Source organism: Tupaia chinensis, unplaced genomic scaffold, assembly GCF_000334495.1.
Source record: "Tupaia chinensis unplaced genomic scaffold, TupChi_1.0 Scaffold142652_1, whole genome shotgun sequence".
Lineage (NCBI taxonomy): Eukaryota > Metazoa > Chordata > Mammalia > Scandentia > Tupaiidae > Tupaia > Tupaia belangeri.
In genome coordinates this window covers 163,919-180,566 of record NW_006202498.1, presented here as the reverse complement: position 1 = coordinate 180,566, position 16,648 = coordinate 163,919, and the positions used below count along the sequence as shown (strand labels likewise).

At 35.7% G+C, this 16,648-nt stretch overlaps 1 protein-coding gene across 1 annotated transcript; it reads left to right on the top strand.

The window, feature by feature from the left end:
• The first annotated feature begins 528 nt into the window (after positions 1-528).
• On the top strand, positions 529-15,625 carry LOC102500546 (UDP-glucuronosyltransferase 2B17). Its single transcript, XM_006163579.3, has 6 exons — positions 529-1,315; positions 2,921-3,069; positions 9,475-9,606; positions 11,072-11,159; positions 12,552-12,771; positions 14,714-15,625. The coding sequence occupies exons 1-6, from the start codon at positions 595-597 to the stop codon at positions 14,991-14,993; spliced, it is 1,590 nt and encodes a 529-aa protein (XP_006163641.1). The 5' UTR covers positions 529-594; the 3' UTR covers positions 14,994-15,625.
• The last annotated feature ends 1,023 nt before the right edge of the window (positions 15,626-16,648 follow it).

Genomic DNA, 16,648 nt, shown 5'->3' with positions numbered 1-16,648 from the left:
ACAGCATACAAAATGTGATTTCCCATCCAGAACATACTGCATAGTGGCTTAATGCTGCATATTATTATCAAAAATTTTCCATTTCTAGTTTTTAGAATTTTTTTAACCCCTATTTCTTACCCTCTGTCCTTTTCCATCCTCTTCTCATACTATCTCTGGTGTCTACAATTGTCTTCCATTCCTTTCCCACCCACATTGTATTGATCACACAATTTCTTAAATAATCTAACTACTTTCAATAGCAAGTTCCCTTGGTACTATTAAGAAAACCAGTTTTAACTTAAATCAAAGAAATGCTAAGGAATTTTGCTTAAAGACAGGTCTAAAATATGTTACATAAGACAAGTGGCTTCTTCATTCAAGACCATCAGTCTTGGCTTAAGATGTCACTTACAAAAATAAAAATCTTTAGACAAATATTTGTACACCTGAGGTTATTTCCTTTTGTATTTCTACTTTTCAGGCTGCTATCAAAATGTACTTTGAACTGTAGGAGTTATAATTTAACTACTTAATAGATTTTGCTTTGAAAATAAGCTTGAAGGACAGCAGAAGTTTACAGCAATTGGAAAAGAACTATTGTATCTCTCCAAGATGTCTGTGAAATGGACTTCAGTTCTTTTGTTAGTACTGCTAAATTCTTTTCACTCTGTGAGCTGTGGAAAAGTGCTGGTGTGGCCCACAGAATACAGCCATTGGATCAATATGAAGACAATCTTAGACGAACTTGCCCAGAGAGATCATGAGGTGACAGTTCTGGTATCTTCATCTTCCGTTTTTATTAATGCCAAGAAATCACCTGTGATTAAATTTGAAGTTTATCTTACATCTTTAACCAAAGATGATGTTGATGATCTTCTCATGGATATCATCAAAAAATGGATATATGAGTCACCAAAAGACTCATTTTGGGCATATTTTTCACATATGCAAGAAAACTTTAGGAGATATTATGATTATATTGAGAAGTTATGTAGAGATGTAGTTTTGAACAAAGAACTTATCAAAAAACTACAAGCCTCGAGATTTGATGTCCTTCTTGCAGATGGCGTTAGTCCCTGTGGTGAGCTGGTGGCTGAGCTACTTAAAATACCCTTTGTGTACAGTCTCCACCTGACTCCTGGACATACAGTTGAAAAGTACAGTGGAGGACTTCCCTCTCCTCCCTCCTATGTACCTGTTGGTTTCTCTGAATTAACTGACCAAATGACATTCATGGAGAGGGTGAAAAATATGATATATACGCTTTATTTTGACTTTTGGTTCCAAGCGTGTGATTTGAAGAAGTGGGATCTGTTTTATAGTCAAGTACTAGGTAAGTTATACTTATCATTGATAGTCCAAAGTCTTCAACATTTTCTGTGCCTTGGAAGGTGAACTTGCATAAAGTCAAGGACTCTTGTTTATAAGAGCAATAATGCAATGAAAATAGAAGAATATCTATCAACTTTACAAATATTATGGAAAGGTTGACATTATAGGGTCAGTTAGAATCTGATGGCTGTCACTCATACTGCATAGTCCAGTGTGTCATTAACCTGCAGATTAAAGCATTTAAGATTTTATTAAACAATTGCCTCTCCAGTTTAGAAGGCATTTTTTTCAGTTAAAAAAATATCATTATACACATCAAAAAATATCTTGATGAAGGGCCCACATGTGGACTCAGCATTTTCTAATATATTTGTACATGTATCATTGAGGAAATTATTGAATATATTGTACCTGCATATATATTCCATATTTTAAAGATTGTTTATACATAGAATATATATAATTAATTGTTTTTCTATGCAAAAATGCATCATGACTCTCAGACAGCCCAACATTTGCATATATATATTCATTTTCTATGTAGTTCCTATGTGTAGACAGATATTCCCCTTCTTACAGGATTCACCCTATGATTTTTTTTCCAGTTTCAATTATATGAAAATAATAAGTTGATAGAAACTATACTTCTGAGATTTTAACACTAGCAGTAAAACAGCCTTAGTGTTTGATGGTTTTGCTCAAGTATAAGCTAATATAAGTGTTGTAAGTATATTTAAGGTAATCTGGACTAAGCTATGATGTTTGATAGATTATATATGTATATAATTGCATTTTCCACTTTTAATATTTTCAACAAATAGTGGGTTTATTGAAACATGATCCCACGTAAGTTCCCGGGGGGACAGCCAAACAGGTTTCCTGAGTGAAGGAGTGAGAGCCGGGACAAGCGGCGTAGTGTTATAGCATGGAGACGACAGTGTCGTCCATTTATTGTGGGCAGCACGGTACAGCACAGAGACGACGCAGTGTCACAACTCTTAAGGGTTGTCCGGAGACGATGTAGTGTTACAGCTCTTCAGAGTCTCCCAGGTCATCTGGACACTGTGAGGTGTTTCAGCTCTTCGGGCTCTTCAGTCGTTGTCTTCCTGGTCGTCGTCGTCTTCCTGGTCGTCTGTCTATTATGGGCCAGAGATCGTGCTTATATACACATTGGTGGGCCGTGATTGGTTGAATGAAGGATAGCAAAAGGTAGGTTATGATTGGTTGCTTTGTGGACCAATCATGAGGTACCCAGATATGCAAATCTGAGGGATTCTAAGCTCACCGATTTACTATGTGAAGTGGCCAATCAGAGTGTGGTGTTGAAGGTGAGGTTTTTTGAAGGGGAGCCAATTGTGGCCTTTGTAATTGTTTGCTCTCTGAGCCTAAGGTGGCAATAGTAAGAGACTCATGACAAATGGCCTCAGCAGACTCGCTGGTGCACAGCCTCCCACATAAGTTGAAGAGCATCATATATTTGTTGTATCAAAATACAGGCACAGGTACCTTTGTCTACATTATTTCAACATCCTTCAGGAAAGTGCCTGATATATTCACATGACACTTCAACTGTGAAATCTAATTTTGGTCTTCTGTTTTCCTTCAGGAAAACCCACTACATTACTTGACACAATGAAGAAAGCTGAAATCTGGCTTATTCAAAACTATTGGGATTTTAAATTTCCTCGACCACTCTTACCCAATTTTCATTTTGTTGGAGGACTGCATTGCAAACCTGCCAAACCCCTGCCCAAGGTAAGCTGTTCTTATTTTCTTTGTTTTTATTTGCCTTGAATTTTCCATTAGAATTAGTCTACATTCTTCATTCAGAGTGATTGACTCACATAAAGAGAAAGAGATGGGAAGTGAGGTAAAGCTGCCCACCCATTAAAAAATAAAATATTTCTTTATCACCTCAAGTATCTCAATTTCATTTCATTACAGAATAAACAGGGAGACTAGATAGACTTTGAAAATGTGGTTGGTGAAATTAAGGAGTTTGGGGACCAGCAGTTGCATATGTTGCTGGACTCTCATGCAGTCGACCGTGGTTCGAGTCCTGGACCCGGTGACTTATATTCGCACCAGGCGCGTGTGTGTGTGTGCCCAAGATCCCGAGAGCAGAATGGAGGAGAAGGGATTGTGATGTGGCCATCCCCCTGGGGGGTGATTTCTCACTTTCTATCTCTCTGTCTCTCTCTGTCTCTCTGGCAAGCACATACGCCCTATAGCAAAAACTTCTCCCTCCCCCCCAAAAAATTAAGAAGTTTATTATTCAACACATAAAAATATATCAATCATTCATTCAAAGTTATGTTTTAAATGAATTCAATATTTTAGAGGTAAATGTTAGAACTTCAGAGACAAAGTAGAATAGTACCCTTCATCAGTGTACAGTCCATTTATAAACATAAAAGTTAAAAATGTGAAAAAAAATTTGTTGCATCTGATAAACACACACACACACACACACACACACACACACACACACACACAATGTTAAGGAAACACCCAGAGAGCAACATGGAAATAATCCCAGAATCATTCATAATTAAGGTGAGACTGTAAGTGCAAGAATAAGTGAAGGGCAAAGCAGAGTGAAGACACAGAGAAAAGCAGGTTGAGAATTAAAGACAGTGTCCAAAAATGCAAGTTTAGTTTAGTAGGAAAAGTTTGAATAGACAGATAATGCTGAAGAGTTAAGCTGGATCCAGGTAATTATAAGGAAATATCTGAAATATTGAGACTGGCTGCTGTGAACTGGTGCTTAAAGGAGCTCATCCTACATAGCAGACCATACAATTCAAAACAAAGTCCCAGAGACTGGATATATGAGCCAAACATGGGTGCCTTTGAACTCAGCATCCTGATAGAATGAAGAAAAGGAGAGGGGTTTGCGAGCTGATCACACACCATTGGGATGTGCTTGCTTCCATCATCACCCTCCTTTCTCTGTCTCTTGTTGACTAGCATACATGCCCTCTACAATTTTCTTTAAAACTCCCAATATGTAATCAATGAATTGCATTGCAGAGGGACAAAACAATGGAAACTGTAGACCATTTAGGAAATATTTCATGAGTTCGGGCAAAAGATGATGAAAAAATGGACTAAAAAGTTGATAGGGATAATTATTTGTACCTTGTAATTCTACTAAATATATATTGTGTTTTTTTTAAAATAGTTGATGTAGATAAAATACTTAAAATGCCTAAGGCTCATAAATAATAATCAAAAAGTACTATTGACATTTAATAATTTAATTTTTATTATTGCTTGTACAATTGTTTGGTTACAACTGCTTTTTATGTGATATAATTCTTCCCTTAATAAGCAACAGATTATCAAACACAGTAAGATTATATTCTCTAGAAGAGAAAAAAGATGTTCTTGTAAATTTCTTGAAAAGTACAATAATTTTTGTCAAGCAAATGAACAACTTGAAGCACTGCAATAGTATTTTAATTGTTCAAGATCTTCACTACTATTCTAATATAAAACAAAAACATTTCACAACAAAAATTGTGTCTCTCAAATATGTGTGTCCCCCAAATATTCAGTCCAAGCTCAATGCTTTTACTCAATAATTTAAGCAATAAATTATTGACATTTAAAAGTTTACGTCTTAGAGCACGATTTCCTATAAGAGAAGTTTTCTGTCTTACATTAAGTCTACATGCCAATTTAGCAAAGCCCCATTGGAGAATACAGGTCTCAACCTTCTAACTGTCTGACAGCAGTACAAAGAAAATGTACCCTGCATGACCAGTTATGACAAGAAGTTGTAACACTTGCATCTACAACTACCCTTAATTTTAGAATTTCAAAAATTCTGTCAACAAGGACCAGCAGTTAGCGTAACAGCTATGTCGCTGAACTCCCATGTAGTCCAGCATGGTTCGAGTCCCAGACCTGGTGGCTTAAACTCACGCTGGGCGCATGAACGTGCGTGCCCAAGATCCCGAGAGGAGAATGGAGGAGAGGGGATTGTGGTGTGGCCATCCCCTCTGGAGGGTGATTTCTCGCTTTCTATCTCTCTGTCTTTTTCTGTCTTTCCGGCAAGCGCATGCAACCTATAGCAAAAACCTCACCAAAAAAAAAAATTATGTCAGCATAAAGGATGATATTCCTATTTGGGTTTAAAACTTTATAGTATGTTAGTATTGTACTTTAAAGACATATGTAAAAATAAGCATCCACTTGTACATTATTATGTGATTTATCAATAGATTGTTTTTGTTTACCCACTTATTAGCAGCACCATAAAACAGAGATCTTTCTCAATGGCTGAAATCTAGCATCTATGTTGAATTCAAATTATTTAGACTCTGCACAGTAACTTTCACCAGGAAGAAAAGTTAAGGTAAAATAGATAAAAATGTTATGTAATCTAATCTTTTGGAAAGAGTTCTTCATTTATATTAAGAGAATAAGTTGGGCCAGCAGGTGGTATAATGGTTAAGGTACTGGACTCCCACTTGGCCATCGGCAGTTTAAGTCCCAGACCTGGTGGCTTACTTTCTTACTTTCTCTCTCTCTTTCTCTGATGAGCACACATGCCCTATAGCAAATTAATTTAAAAAATGATAATATTAAATAAAATTAAATTTTAAAAAAATTTAAATAATTGTTTTTGGAGATGTTTTAGCTTTAGGGCACATGCACTCACCAGGAAGACAGAGAGACAGAAAGAGAGAAATCACTCCTCAGGGGAGATGACCACACTGCAGTCCCTTTTCTTCCAATCTCCTTTCGGGAGCTTGGGCACGCATGCACATGCACCCAGTTTGAGTTTAAGCCACCGGGTCTGGGACTCAAAACGTGGTCGACTACATGGGGGTCCAGTGACATAGCCATTACGCTAACTGCTGGTCTCAAAAATTTTAAATAAATTTTAAAAACAGAATTAGTCAAAGAAGGAAAAGAATAGGAGGGGAAGAAGACAAGAGTGTGTTAGTAGTATAATAGTAAGTTACTATTACTAGTTCCCATTATTATTTGTAGAAAGGTGTGAATACAAGTCAATAGTTTTGAAATCTATCCTCTAATTCTTGATTATGAAAATCATTACCTCAAATTGCTTGCTTTACCATTAAGTATTAGATTTTCAGATAATTTTTGTATATTAGAATGAGTGAGAGAATGCATGAAGCATTTGTTTTGGTTTTGGTTTTTGGTTTTGGTTAGGTTTGGTTTTTATCATAGGACACATGCCCTTACTGGAGAGAGATGCAGAAGGGAAAGGGATATCTCTCTCTCTCTCACACACACACACACACACACGCACACACACACACGCACACACACACACCGGGGTGATAGCCATGCCACAATCCCTTCTCCATTCACTTTTAGGGATTCTGACCATGCACGCATAAGTACATGGAGTGATTCTCAAGCTATTGGGTCCAGGATTCAGAATGTGGTTGGCCATGAAGGAATTCAGCATCTTAACCACCACCCAGTCTGTTGGTCCCTGCATTGAACATTATTTAAATGATACTGACAGACGGTGACTTCATAAAATAGTCAAGAAAATACTCAGAGAAAAAAAATATAAATCAAGATGTGCACATTTAATAATTAGGGCAATTATTAATAGTTGGTAGTAAACCAAGTATTTTACATTAAGTAATGATCAAAAAATTATACTAGGTACATACCAAACCAGTATAGACATTTTATCAAAATATTTCATTACATTGTCAACAATAATACAAATTCGGTTAGGAACTCAGGGGTAAGATTATATATATAACAAAATTACACGTTTTTTGCAGGTTGAAAAGGTATATACAATAGAATTACAGTTTTCAAAATTCATGTCATATACGTATATTGAGTCATATAAGTAAAATAGAAAGTAGAATGAAATAAATGCATATTTTCAATAAGAACTATGTCTATGTATGAAATATGAGCAAATTTTATTTTCTTTACTACACATTTTTTTACACATTTCTTACATTGATCTTATAATAATTATATACCCAAATGAAAACAAGCCTACCTTAGTGATGAATCTACAATTAGAGGATGTATTAGACAAATACTGGGTGCATGAAATAGATTTTGGGTGTGGAATCCCTAAGAGAATAAATGTTAAAGACATATTATATTAAATATAGCTAGAGGTCACAGGAATCAACCTAGTTCTTTGATTCCCCCATGTAACCACTAGAATTGTGGCACGATGACTCTCATATTGAAACTTAAGCGTCACAAAGCTTATAAAATCCCAAAAAAAATCTATGGACTGCATGCAAAAAGTATGGATTTTAATGTTTATTTTGTAAATGATTGGGGTTTTTTATTTGTTTTGATTTCATTTCCATAGGGAGAATGCATTATACCAAAATTCAGGGCACACATGCCCCCACTCCCAGCTTGTTTTTAAGCCAATAGGGAAGGGATTTAAACCTCAGTCAGCTAGTCAGCTAGGTGATATCCAGCTCCTTTATCTGTTCGACCATGGAGTTTGCCTTTTCTAAAATAAAATCCGATCTATTATACCTTTTCAGTAGCTCCCAATACCATTAGGCTACAGGAAGCCCTGCACATAACTACTTTTTTAATTTATCTATTATTATAATTATGATTAAAATTGTACTTCCTAATGTTATAAGAGGTGGTCATTACTTTAGAAAGAGAAAACACCAAATGTGAATTTTAAGCTAAAGAAACACGAAAATGATGAGTTTCCTATCTTGACATGATATCCAGGACACTTTTAGGTACTACATTCTTTCATTCCTTCCTTCTTTCCTTTCATCCTTCCTCCATGTGTTCTTGCTCTGTTTTTGTCCTTGCCTTTTTTCCTTCTCCCTTTAGTCATTCCTTTTTATTCTGTTTTTGTGTTTACTTTGTTTTGATTGGGAGAATACATTGATTAAGAGGATATTATTCTTGGGTAGAATATTTTTAAATTTTAAAATTGGCACAGACCAGGGACCACAGTTCTAAATAATCCTCAATATTAATTGCACATGTCTTCACTAAAGTGTAAGTGAACTACTCAAAAAGGAGACCACGTCACCACGTAGACAGAGCTGGTGGACCTCACTCATGGTGGTGCAAGTGTTCACTGTAAACAAACTGATGTGATCTGGAGAGTCCTTCACAGCCAGTTATACAACAGCACTTTCTACTGGGACCTCAGTTTCACAGCATGATCTTTAGAGAACGAGATTTCATATCTAAAAGATAATCTAAGAAATACGATTCATCAATGACCTAACTACATACCATATAACTCTATATTATAAATGAAACCCTCAGGACTATAACACAGAAAATGCAAATGGCAATACCAGATTCCTGAATGCCAGAGTTTCTTCATCTCCAGGTTTTCAGGTATTTTGAGGGGAAAGGTGAGTGGAGTTGGGAGAGATACTAGGAAACTTACAAACTTTACATAAGTTGAGAAATAGTATACTAAAACACAAAATGTGGATATAAAATCACCCCAGCTATTAGTTAGCTTTTGTTACATGCTCATATTCAGGGAACAAAAACAATAATGATGTAGCAAAACCGTAACAGTACGAAATTAAAGCCAAGTGGCATCGCCTTCCAACGACTTATATAAACAATTGTAGTATTACAAAGGATGAGACTGTGTGTAATATTTTCTAGCATTTTGTCCCCCACATACTGCTCAGTGGCTCTATTTCACTTCCTTCCACACCCTTATGTATAACATGCACACTTACCGAGCATGCATACTGAGACCATCTATGTCTTATTACACGTCTTCTTCCAAAGAAACTAAATGTGGTTCTGCTCAAAAACTGCTGATACCTGCTGGACGCCCATGTAGTCCACCACGGTTTGAGTCCCAGACCTGGTGGCGTAAACTCACGCTGGGCGTATGAGCGTGTGTGCCCAAGATCCCAAGAGGAGAATGGAGGAGTAGGGATTGTGGCGTGGCCATCCTCCCTGGGGAGTGATTTCTCACTTTCTGTCTCTCTGTCTCTCTGTCCTTCTGGCGAGCGCATGCACTCTATAGCAAAGAAAGTCTCAAAAAAAAAAAAATTGCCGATACCCCAGTAACTTACTAGTAATACTTTACATCATTGACTTAGTTTTTTAAATCAGTCATTTCAATAGTGGTTAACCTGTTGGTGCCCTTTTGTGATGGAGCAAATTCTTTCTTCCTAGGAAATAGAAGATTTTGTCCAGAGTTCTGGAAAACATGGTGTGGTGGTGTTTTCTCTGGGGTCGACGGTCAGTAACATGCCAGAAGACAGGGCCAATGTGATTGCATCTGCTCTTGCTCAGATACCCCAAAAGGTGAGATAAAATGCCTCACTGTGGACAGCTGCTGAATGAGTCTGTTCTCTCTGAAAGTGTCTGATTACAGGAAACTTCTTGTAAGCAAGTTAAATTGTGCAATAACTCTTAAGGTCTCAGACACTAATTCAAAAACAGAAAATACACATGGAATTTGATAAAGTAATATAGATGTTTTTAAGATTAATTTATTACTTCTGCAAGAAAAAGAAACAGACTGGGAAAGAGAAACAAATTGACTTACAAGAACCTGCAACAGGGTCTGCATGTCCTAATCCACCCTCAACCTCTCTGGCTGGGATTACAGACACACACGTGCATGTGCCAGGTATACACATAGAAGCAAATCAGGACACTCCTAGCAGGGTACAGCATCCCGGATTTGCTCTAACACACTAGATGGCCTCGATGATATTTTGACTGATATTAATTTTGGCGTTAACATTCTGATGAGAAAGAAAAGATTTAAGAGGTGGGCTCTTCATTTCTACATCAAAAAAGTTAACAAAACTAACAATATTGTTAAAACTCTGAAGCGATGTAAAAAAATGGCACAGGAAAGCTAGCCAATGGTGTAGCAGTTATGTCCCTGGACTCCCACATGCCCAAATGCGGTATGAATTCCAGACCCAGGTGGCTTGAAGCTCATCCTGGGCATGTGTGCGTGCATGCATGTCCAAGATCCCAGGAGGAGAATGGAGGAGAAGGGATTGGGGCATGACCATCCCCTCTGAGGGGTGATTTCTCACTTTCCCTCTCACTCTTTTTATCTCTGTTTCTCTAAGAATGCATGTACCCTAAGGCAAAAACCTCTACTGAAAGAAAAAACATTGACACTAAAAACTTTTTTCTGGAAGTAGCACTTAATATAAAATCTAAAAGAACCTGAATATACCATGTAAACAACATACATTTATTTCTTGCAAGTAGATGAGTTCATGGATTTGTGTTTTGATAAATCACTCTCAAACTCTAAGAAAACTCATAGAGAGTGGATTTAAGTAAACAAATTCCCATACAATCACAAAATAAACTGAGTAATATATATTTAGTATATGATCTCTAAGTCAAAATACATAAAACAAACTCAATTTTTTTGGTTTTTTTGGGGGGTTTTTTGTTTTTTTTTGTTTTTTTGCCAAAGAACTATTAATATAATGACTGCCTAACAATTTCTTAAAAAACAGAATTTTTCACTGGGAATCTTCTTTGTTTAAGCCAATATAGTTGAAACATCATGACTTCACTGTACATTCTATTTATTATAAACGTAAGTGCATGAAATGTGGAAATTCCATATACCACAGACTTTAGTAGTTCTTTTTATTCAACATTTGGTGCCCTTATTTCTTGATCTTTCATATACTAGGTGTTTAAGCAAATGTCCTTATAATCTTCTTAGAGTTCTATCATGGCCTAACTTTGGAGTTCCACTCATGGAGCAAGGTATTTTCTTTATTCATAGGTTATATGGAGATTTGATGGAAAGAAACCAGACAGCTTAGGACCTAATACCCAGCTGTACAAGTGGATCCCCCAAAATGATCTTCTTGGTAAGGATCTGGAGAAAAATACCAAAATATGAATAATAACCATTAAGAATAATTATCATTCTCCAAGAATTTTTTTAATACTTATCATTGAAATAACCACCAAACTTCTTTATATCTATTTTCCAGACATAGAGAAAAGAGGATTTAAAAAATTGTTATAATAATTTGCATTTTATTATATACACATACATTCATTTATGGACATAATTAAGGTATATTTCAGAAACAAGTATGTCTCACAAAATATGTAACAACCTCCTGAATTATCTCTGTGTCTCCTTTTATACTTAGTGTTTATTTATTGTTATTATTTCACTTACAAGTTTACATTTATGCCTTTTCTTACTTCAAGGTTATTTTAAATGATCCTAAAAAATAACACTTCCACTTTTGATACCAGTGACTCTATATTTTCTATAGGAAAACAATGAATGATCTCTGTCATGAATGGTTACACATTTTATGATGAAATGTAATCTTCCCTTCTGATTTTAGCACCAAGACCACCTCTCTGCTGGCCTGAACACCCTATTTATCATACTCAGTGACTTCACTCTTTCTGTAAGAGGATATACTCTTACATGTCTCAAATTTTTATTTTCTCCTTTCCTTTTTCTGCATATTTAGTTTCTCTTATTCAGTGTTATTTTTCATTTTCTCCACCTGGTAATCTTGCATTAATTTTTCAAGTCTCAAGCCGTGAAGTCTTCAATTATGTCTAAAGCAGACAGGGGTGCTTCTTCCCCTGAAATCTAACAGCAATTTCAATATGCAGTTATATGAGTGTAATAATATTTTATAGCAAAAATACTGCCCTTTTCTGTACCTTGTGGTGTGAATTTCTCATTTTGTTTCTCAGCCATAAAAATAAATGATTTTGTCAAAATTTCCCAATCTTAGGTCATCCAAAAACCAAAGCTTTTATAACTCATGGTGGAGCCAATGGTGTCTATGAAGCCATCTATCATGGGATCCCTATGGTGGGAATTCCATTGTTTGCAGACCAACACGAAAACATCGCTCTCATGAAGGCCAAGGGAGCTGCTGTAAGACTAGACTTTAGAACTATGTCAAGTACAGATTTACTGAATGCATTGAAGACAGTAACAGACAATTTAGTTTCTCTTATTCAGTGTTATTTTTCATTTTCTCCACCTGGTAATCTTGCATTAATTTTTCAAGTCTCAAGCCGTGAAGTCTTCAATTATGTCTAAAGCAGACAGGGGTGCTTCTTCCCCTGAAATCTAACAGCAATTTCAATATGCAGTTATATGAGTGTAATAATATTTTATAGCAAAAATACTGCCCTTTTCTGTACCTTGTGGTGTGAATTTCTCATTTTGTTTCTCAGCCATAAAAATAAATGATTTTGTCAAAATTTCCCAATCTTAGGTCATCCAAAAACCAAAGCTTTTATAACTCATGGTGGAGCCAATGGTGTCTATGAAGCCATCTATCATGGGATCCCTATGGTGGGAATTCCATTGTTTGCAGACCAACACGAAAACATCGCTCTCATGAAGGCCAAGGGAGCTGCTGTAAGACTAGACTTTAGAACTATGTCAAGTACAGATTTACTGAATGCATTGAAGACAGTAACAGACAACCCTTTGTGAGTATAACTTTACTTTAGTAAGTAGTATTTATAGACAGGTTCTCTTGTCAACAGTGTGTATGAGTAGCTTTGTCCCTTTTGTAAGTAGCTATATATGTAAGACTTTAAGTCACTAAGCAATTCGCATTCTCTCCTTTTCAATAAGTGAGTTTTTCAAAATTGCTTTGCAACCCCACACATTTAATGGGCAACCACGTATGGAACAATTTTCCATACACAAAAATATAACTTTAAAGTTGTACAGATAAGTATAAAAAGGACACTTTTTTTAAAAATACAGCAAAATACACAGTAGAAAATTGGTAATCCTCAAGAACTGTGATTAAAATATTTCAATTTAATCCCTGAAATTTCTAGAATTATAACTCTATTCTTACTGAAAATCTCATATATATGAACTGGCTCTGAGGTGCAGCAGTAATGGCATAGTTAAAAGAAGCTAGATTGCACATGGTGACTACAGCTCAAAATCCCAACCCATCAGTCTAAAACACACTAGGATTGTGTACAAGTGCCCAAGATCCAATGGGCTGTAGAACAGAATTGCAGTATAATTAGACCCTGTGGAGGATGCTCGTTTCTCTCTGTCTCTCACATGTGCATATACACTTAGTCTTTCATGGATATGCATTTCTTAATTCATTATAATTATGTCATTTTAATATATTCATAATGGCAAAATTTTTAGACCACAACATTTACCTATTTTAGTGCAAAGTTCAATTATGTTTAGTATGCATGTGTAACTATTAAGCTATCACCGTAATACAGTTTTAGGGTATACTTATCACCATACGAAAATATTACTTGGGATAGAAGTCACTTCTTATAACCTCCTGCCCTAGATAAACACCAATTTACTTCCTTACATTATAGATTATCCTTTCTGAACTAAATTGACTCATATAAATACTAGTGTTTTATAAATGAACTCTTTACATTAGATATTATTTCTTTAGATTTGTAAGTATTAGTTTTTATTCCTTTTTAATGTTTTATAATATGGATATCTGAAAGGGAGAATAGTAGGAGGCAAATGTCTATGAAATGTAGTGTGCATGGGGAAAGTTAGGAAAAGAGGCTGCCAGTGTCTCACCATATAGGGCCTGTAGTCCAGTGAATAAATTTATATTTGATTCCTAATGTGATTAAAAGTCACATGCCAAAACTGATCAGGGACGTGTCATAATCTGTGTATCAAAAGAATTATTCCTTCAGTTGGTGAATAAACAATGCAGGCTTGAAGAAAAAAGAAAAAGAGAGACTAGTTGGGAGGCAATTTTTACCTACCATTGACACCATTCTGCTTGAAAATTTCAAGATGATCTTTGTCAAATTGACTTTCTACTATTTTCATTATAGCTGGTTTCATAATATTGCCTCTCTTAAAGAAGTAACTATCTTGACTTTCCATTTTCACTTCCAAATTATTTACTAGTGAGAACATTCTAATTAAAAAAAAAAAAAAAAGACTCTCACTGATGACTCAAGTGACAATATTCAGCTTCTGGCCCATCCACAGTGATGCAGGCGGCAGCATATGCTTCTGCAATTCTGGAAGTACCATGGCTAACCATGGACCAGATTAGATCCTGAGCCAACATCCTGGTGACATGTACTCCATAGGTGTTGGCTAAGTAGAGAGCTGGTGAAGAGTATTATACTATGTCCTGGGCCTGTTGGGGGCACCTATCTTCTGTCTTTTTTTTTTTTCCTCTCATAAAAGAAATAAAATATATAGGTTTAAAGACTTAAATATGTAAGTATGTAAGTATTGACATATATTTGATATGTCTCTACATATAGGTCTTCCATGACAATTCTATAAATAAATCCAATTTTGAATAATTTGTATGACAAATTTTAAAAATCTTTCATGGACTTGATATGCTTATTCTACTTAGTTTTCAATGTCTGTGTCTTAATGTTTCTCCTTCAGATATAAAGAAAATGCTATGAGGTTGTCAAGAATTCAGCATGACCAGCCAGTGAAGCCCCTGGATCGAGCAGTCTTCTGGATCGAGTTTGTCATGCGCCACAAAGGAGCCAAGCACCTCAGGGTTGCAGCCCATGATCTCACCTGGTTCCAGTACCACTCTCTGGATGTGATTGGCTTCCTTCTGGCTTGTGCAGCGACTGTGATATTCATCATCTCAAAATGTTGTCTATTTTGTTGGCAGAAGTTTGCTAAAAGAGGAAAGAAGAAAAAACAGGAGTAGTTGTACCTGAAGCCTGAAGCTGAGATACCAGATACACGGAACTCTTCCAGTTCATTCCATCAAGAAGGAGACATGATGCAAGATTCCCTTCCCCCAGTGACAAAGTAACTTTGCACAATTTACTTCCTCAAGTCAAAATATGTTCTCGGGCCATTCACTATTACTTGAAGAGTTAGGAATATTTCATGCTAAAAAAAAATAAAAGCCAAATGAGTTGTGTTGATATTCACAGGTATTCTTATAATTCCAAAAGTATCAAAAGTATACAAAAAGTATAAAACTTTACTAATTAATTGTTGTGTTGCACATAAACACAAGAGTATTAAGACATCAACTAACAATATCACTACTGATTTGCAAACACCAAAAATTATTTACTTATGTTGGAGCAGAATTTAGAATTTGTAACTGCTGCTGGAAAATAATCCATAATTACAAGTACATAAAATTACCCTTTTATTTGGTTTCAAGAGATGAGCAGTGCTATTTAGCTATTACTGTAAAACCAACCTCAGCCTTAATTCTCTCTAAAAAAGATAGGGAAAGTGTTTACTTTCTTTCAGGTGAAATCATTTCCCTGTAGAATATATGTGAAATCAGAAATGCAAAATAAATGATTTCTGGGTCAACAAGTGTTGTGGTGGTTAAGACTCTAGTCCTACATAGCCAATTCTGCAGTTTGAGTCCTGGATCCAGTGGCTTGAAAAATCATGCAGGACACATGTGCATACATGCCTAAAATCCCAAGAGAAGAATGAAGATGAAGAGATTATGGCATGGCCATCCCCCCAGGGTGGTTTCTCACTTCACTTCTCTCTTTCTCTGTCTCTCTCTTGCAAGCACACATACCCTTTGGCACCAACCTTAAAAAATAAATAAATAAAAATAAACAACTTCTAGTGCTTTCAATTGTAAAACTGAGCTACTTGCAAATGTTTGGCTTCACTAATTTACTTGTTTTTCTCATAATGAGTAACAAATCAAAGGATACAAAAATGACATAATTATGTAAAAAATAAAATTGCAAGGATAGTCAAGGCTCTATAGAAAGTTATGTATCAGGGAAGCATTTTATGATCAATGTGGTCTAGGATGAAAAAAAACCACTTATCTTGATTGTAGTAAAATCATTATTCAAGGCCCACAACAAATCTTCTACAATCTGAGGTATGCCTTAATCTTAAAAGATAAATTAATAGAGAATTCTATAATTTCTCTAGAGAATTCTTTATAGAATTTCTCTAGAAATTATAGAAAAAGCTTAAAACAGAATCTTTGGGAAAATTCATTAAGATAATTAACACACTTTTAAAAGTAGGCACCGGGCACGTGTGTGTGCGTGCCCAAGATCCGAAGAGGAAAATGGAGGAGAAGGGATTGCGGCGTGACCATCCCCCCGTGGGGTGATTTCTCACTTTCTATCTCTCTGTCTCTCTCTGTCTGTCTGGCGAGCACATGCGCCCTATAGCAAAAACCTCTCCAAAAAAAAAAAGAAAGAAAGAAAAAAAAGAAAAGTAGGGAAAAAATATTGTTAAATAATGCATTTAACCTTAAATTATTATAATATCCTACTCTAACACATTTATAAAAGAATGATATCCCTATTACAGTGAGAACTACTCCATGACAGCAACCATAAAACAAACAAACAAACA

What these genes read in the sequence shown, in the direction of transcription:
- LOC102500546 (XM_006163579.3), top strand. Translation starts at nt 595, where the DNA reads ATGTCTGTGAAATGGACTTCAGTTCTTTTGTTAGTACTGCTAAATTCT. An exon ending in TTGCTCAGATACCCCAAAAG is followed by an intron (nt 9,607 to 11,071) that starts GTGAGATAAAAT and finishes CTTTATTCATAG; the next exon opens with GTTATATGGAGATTTGATGG. An exon ending in CCCCCAAAATGATCTTCTTG is followed by an intron (nt 11,160 to 12,551) that starts GTAAGGATCTGG and finishes TCCCAATCTTAG; the next exon opens with GTCATCCAAAAACCAAAGCT.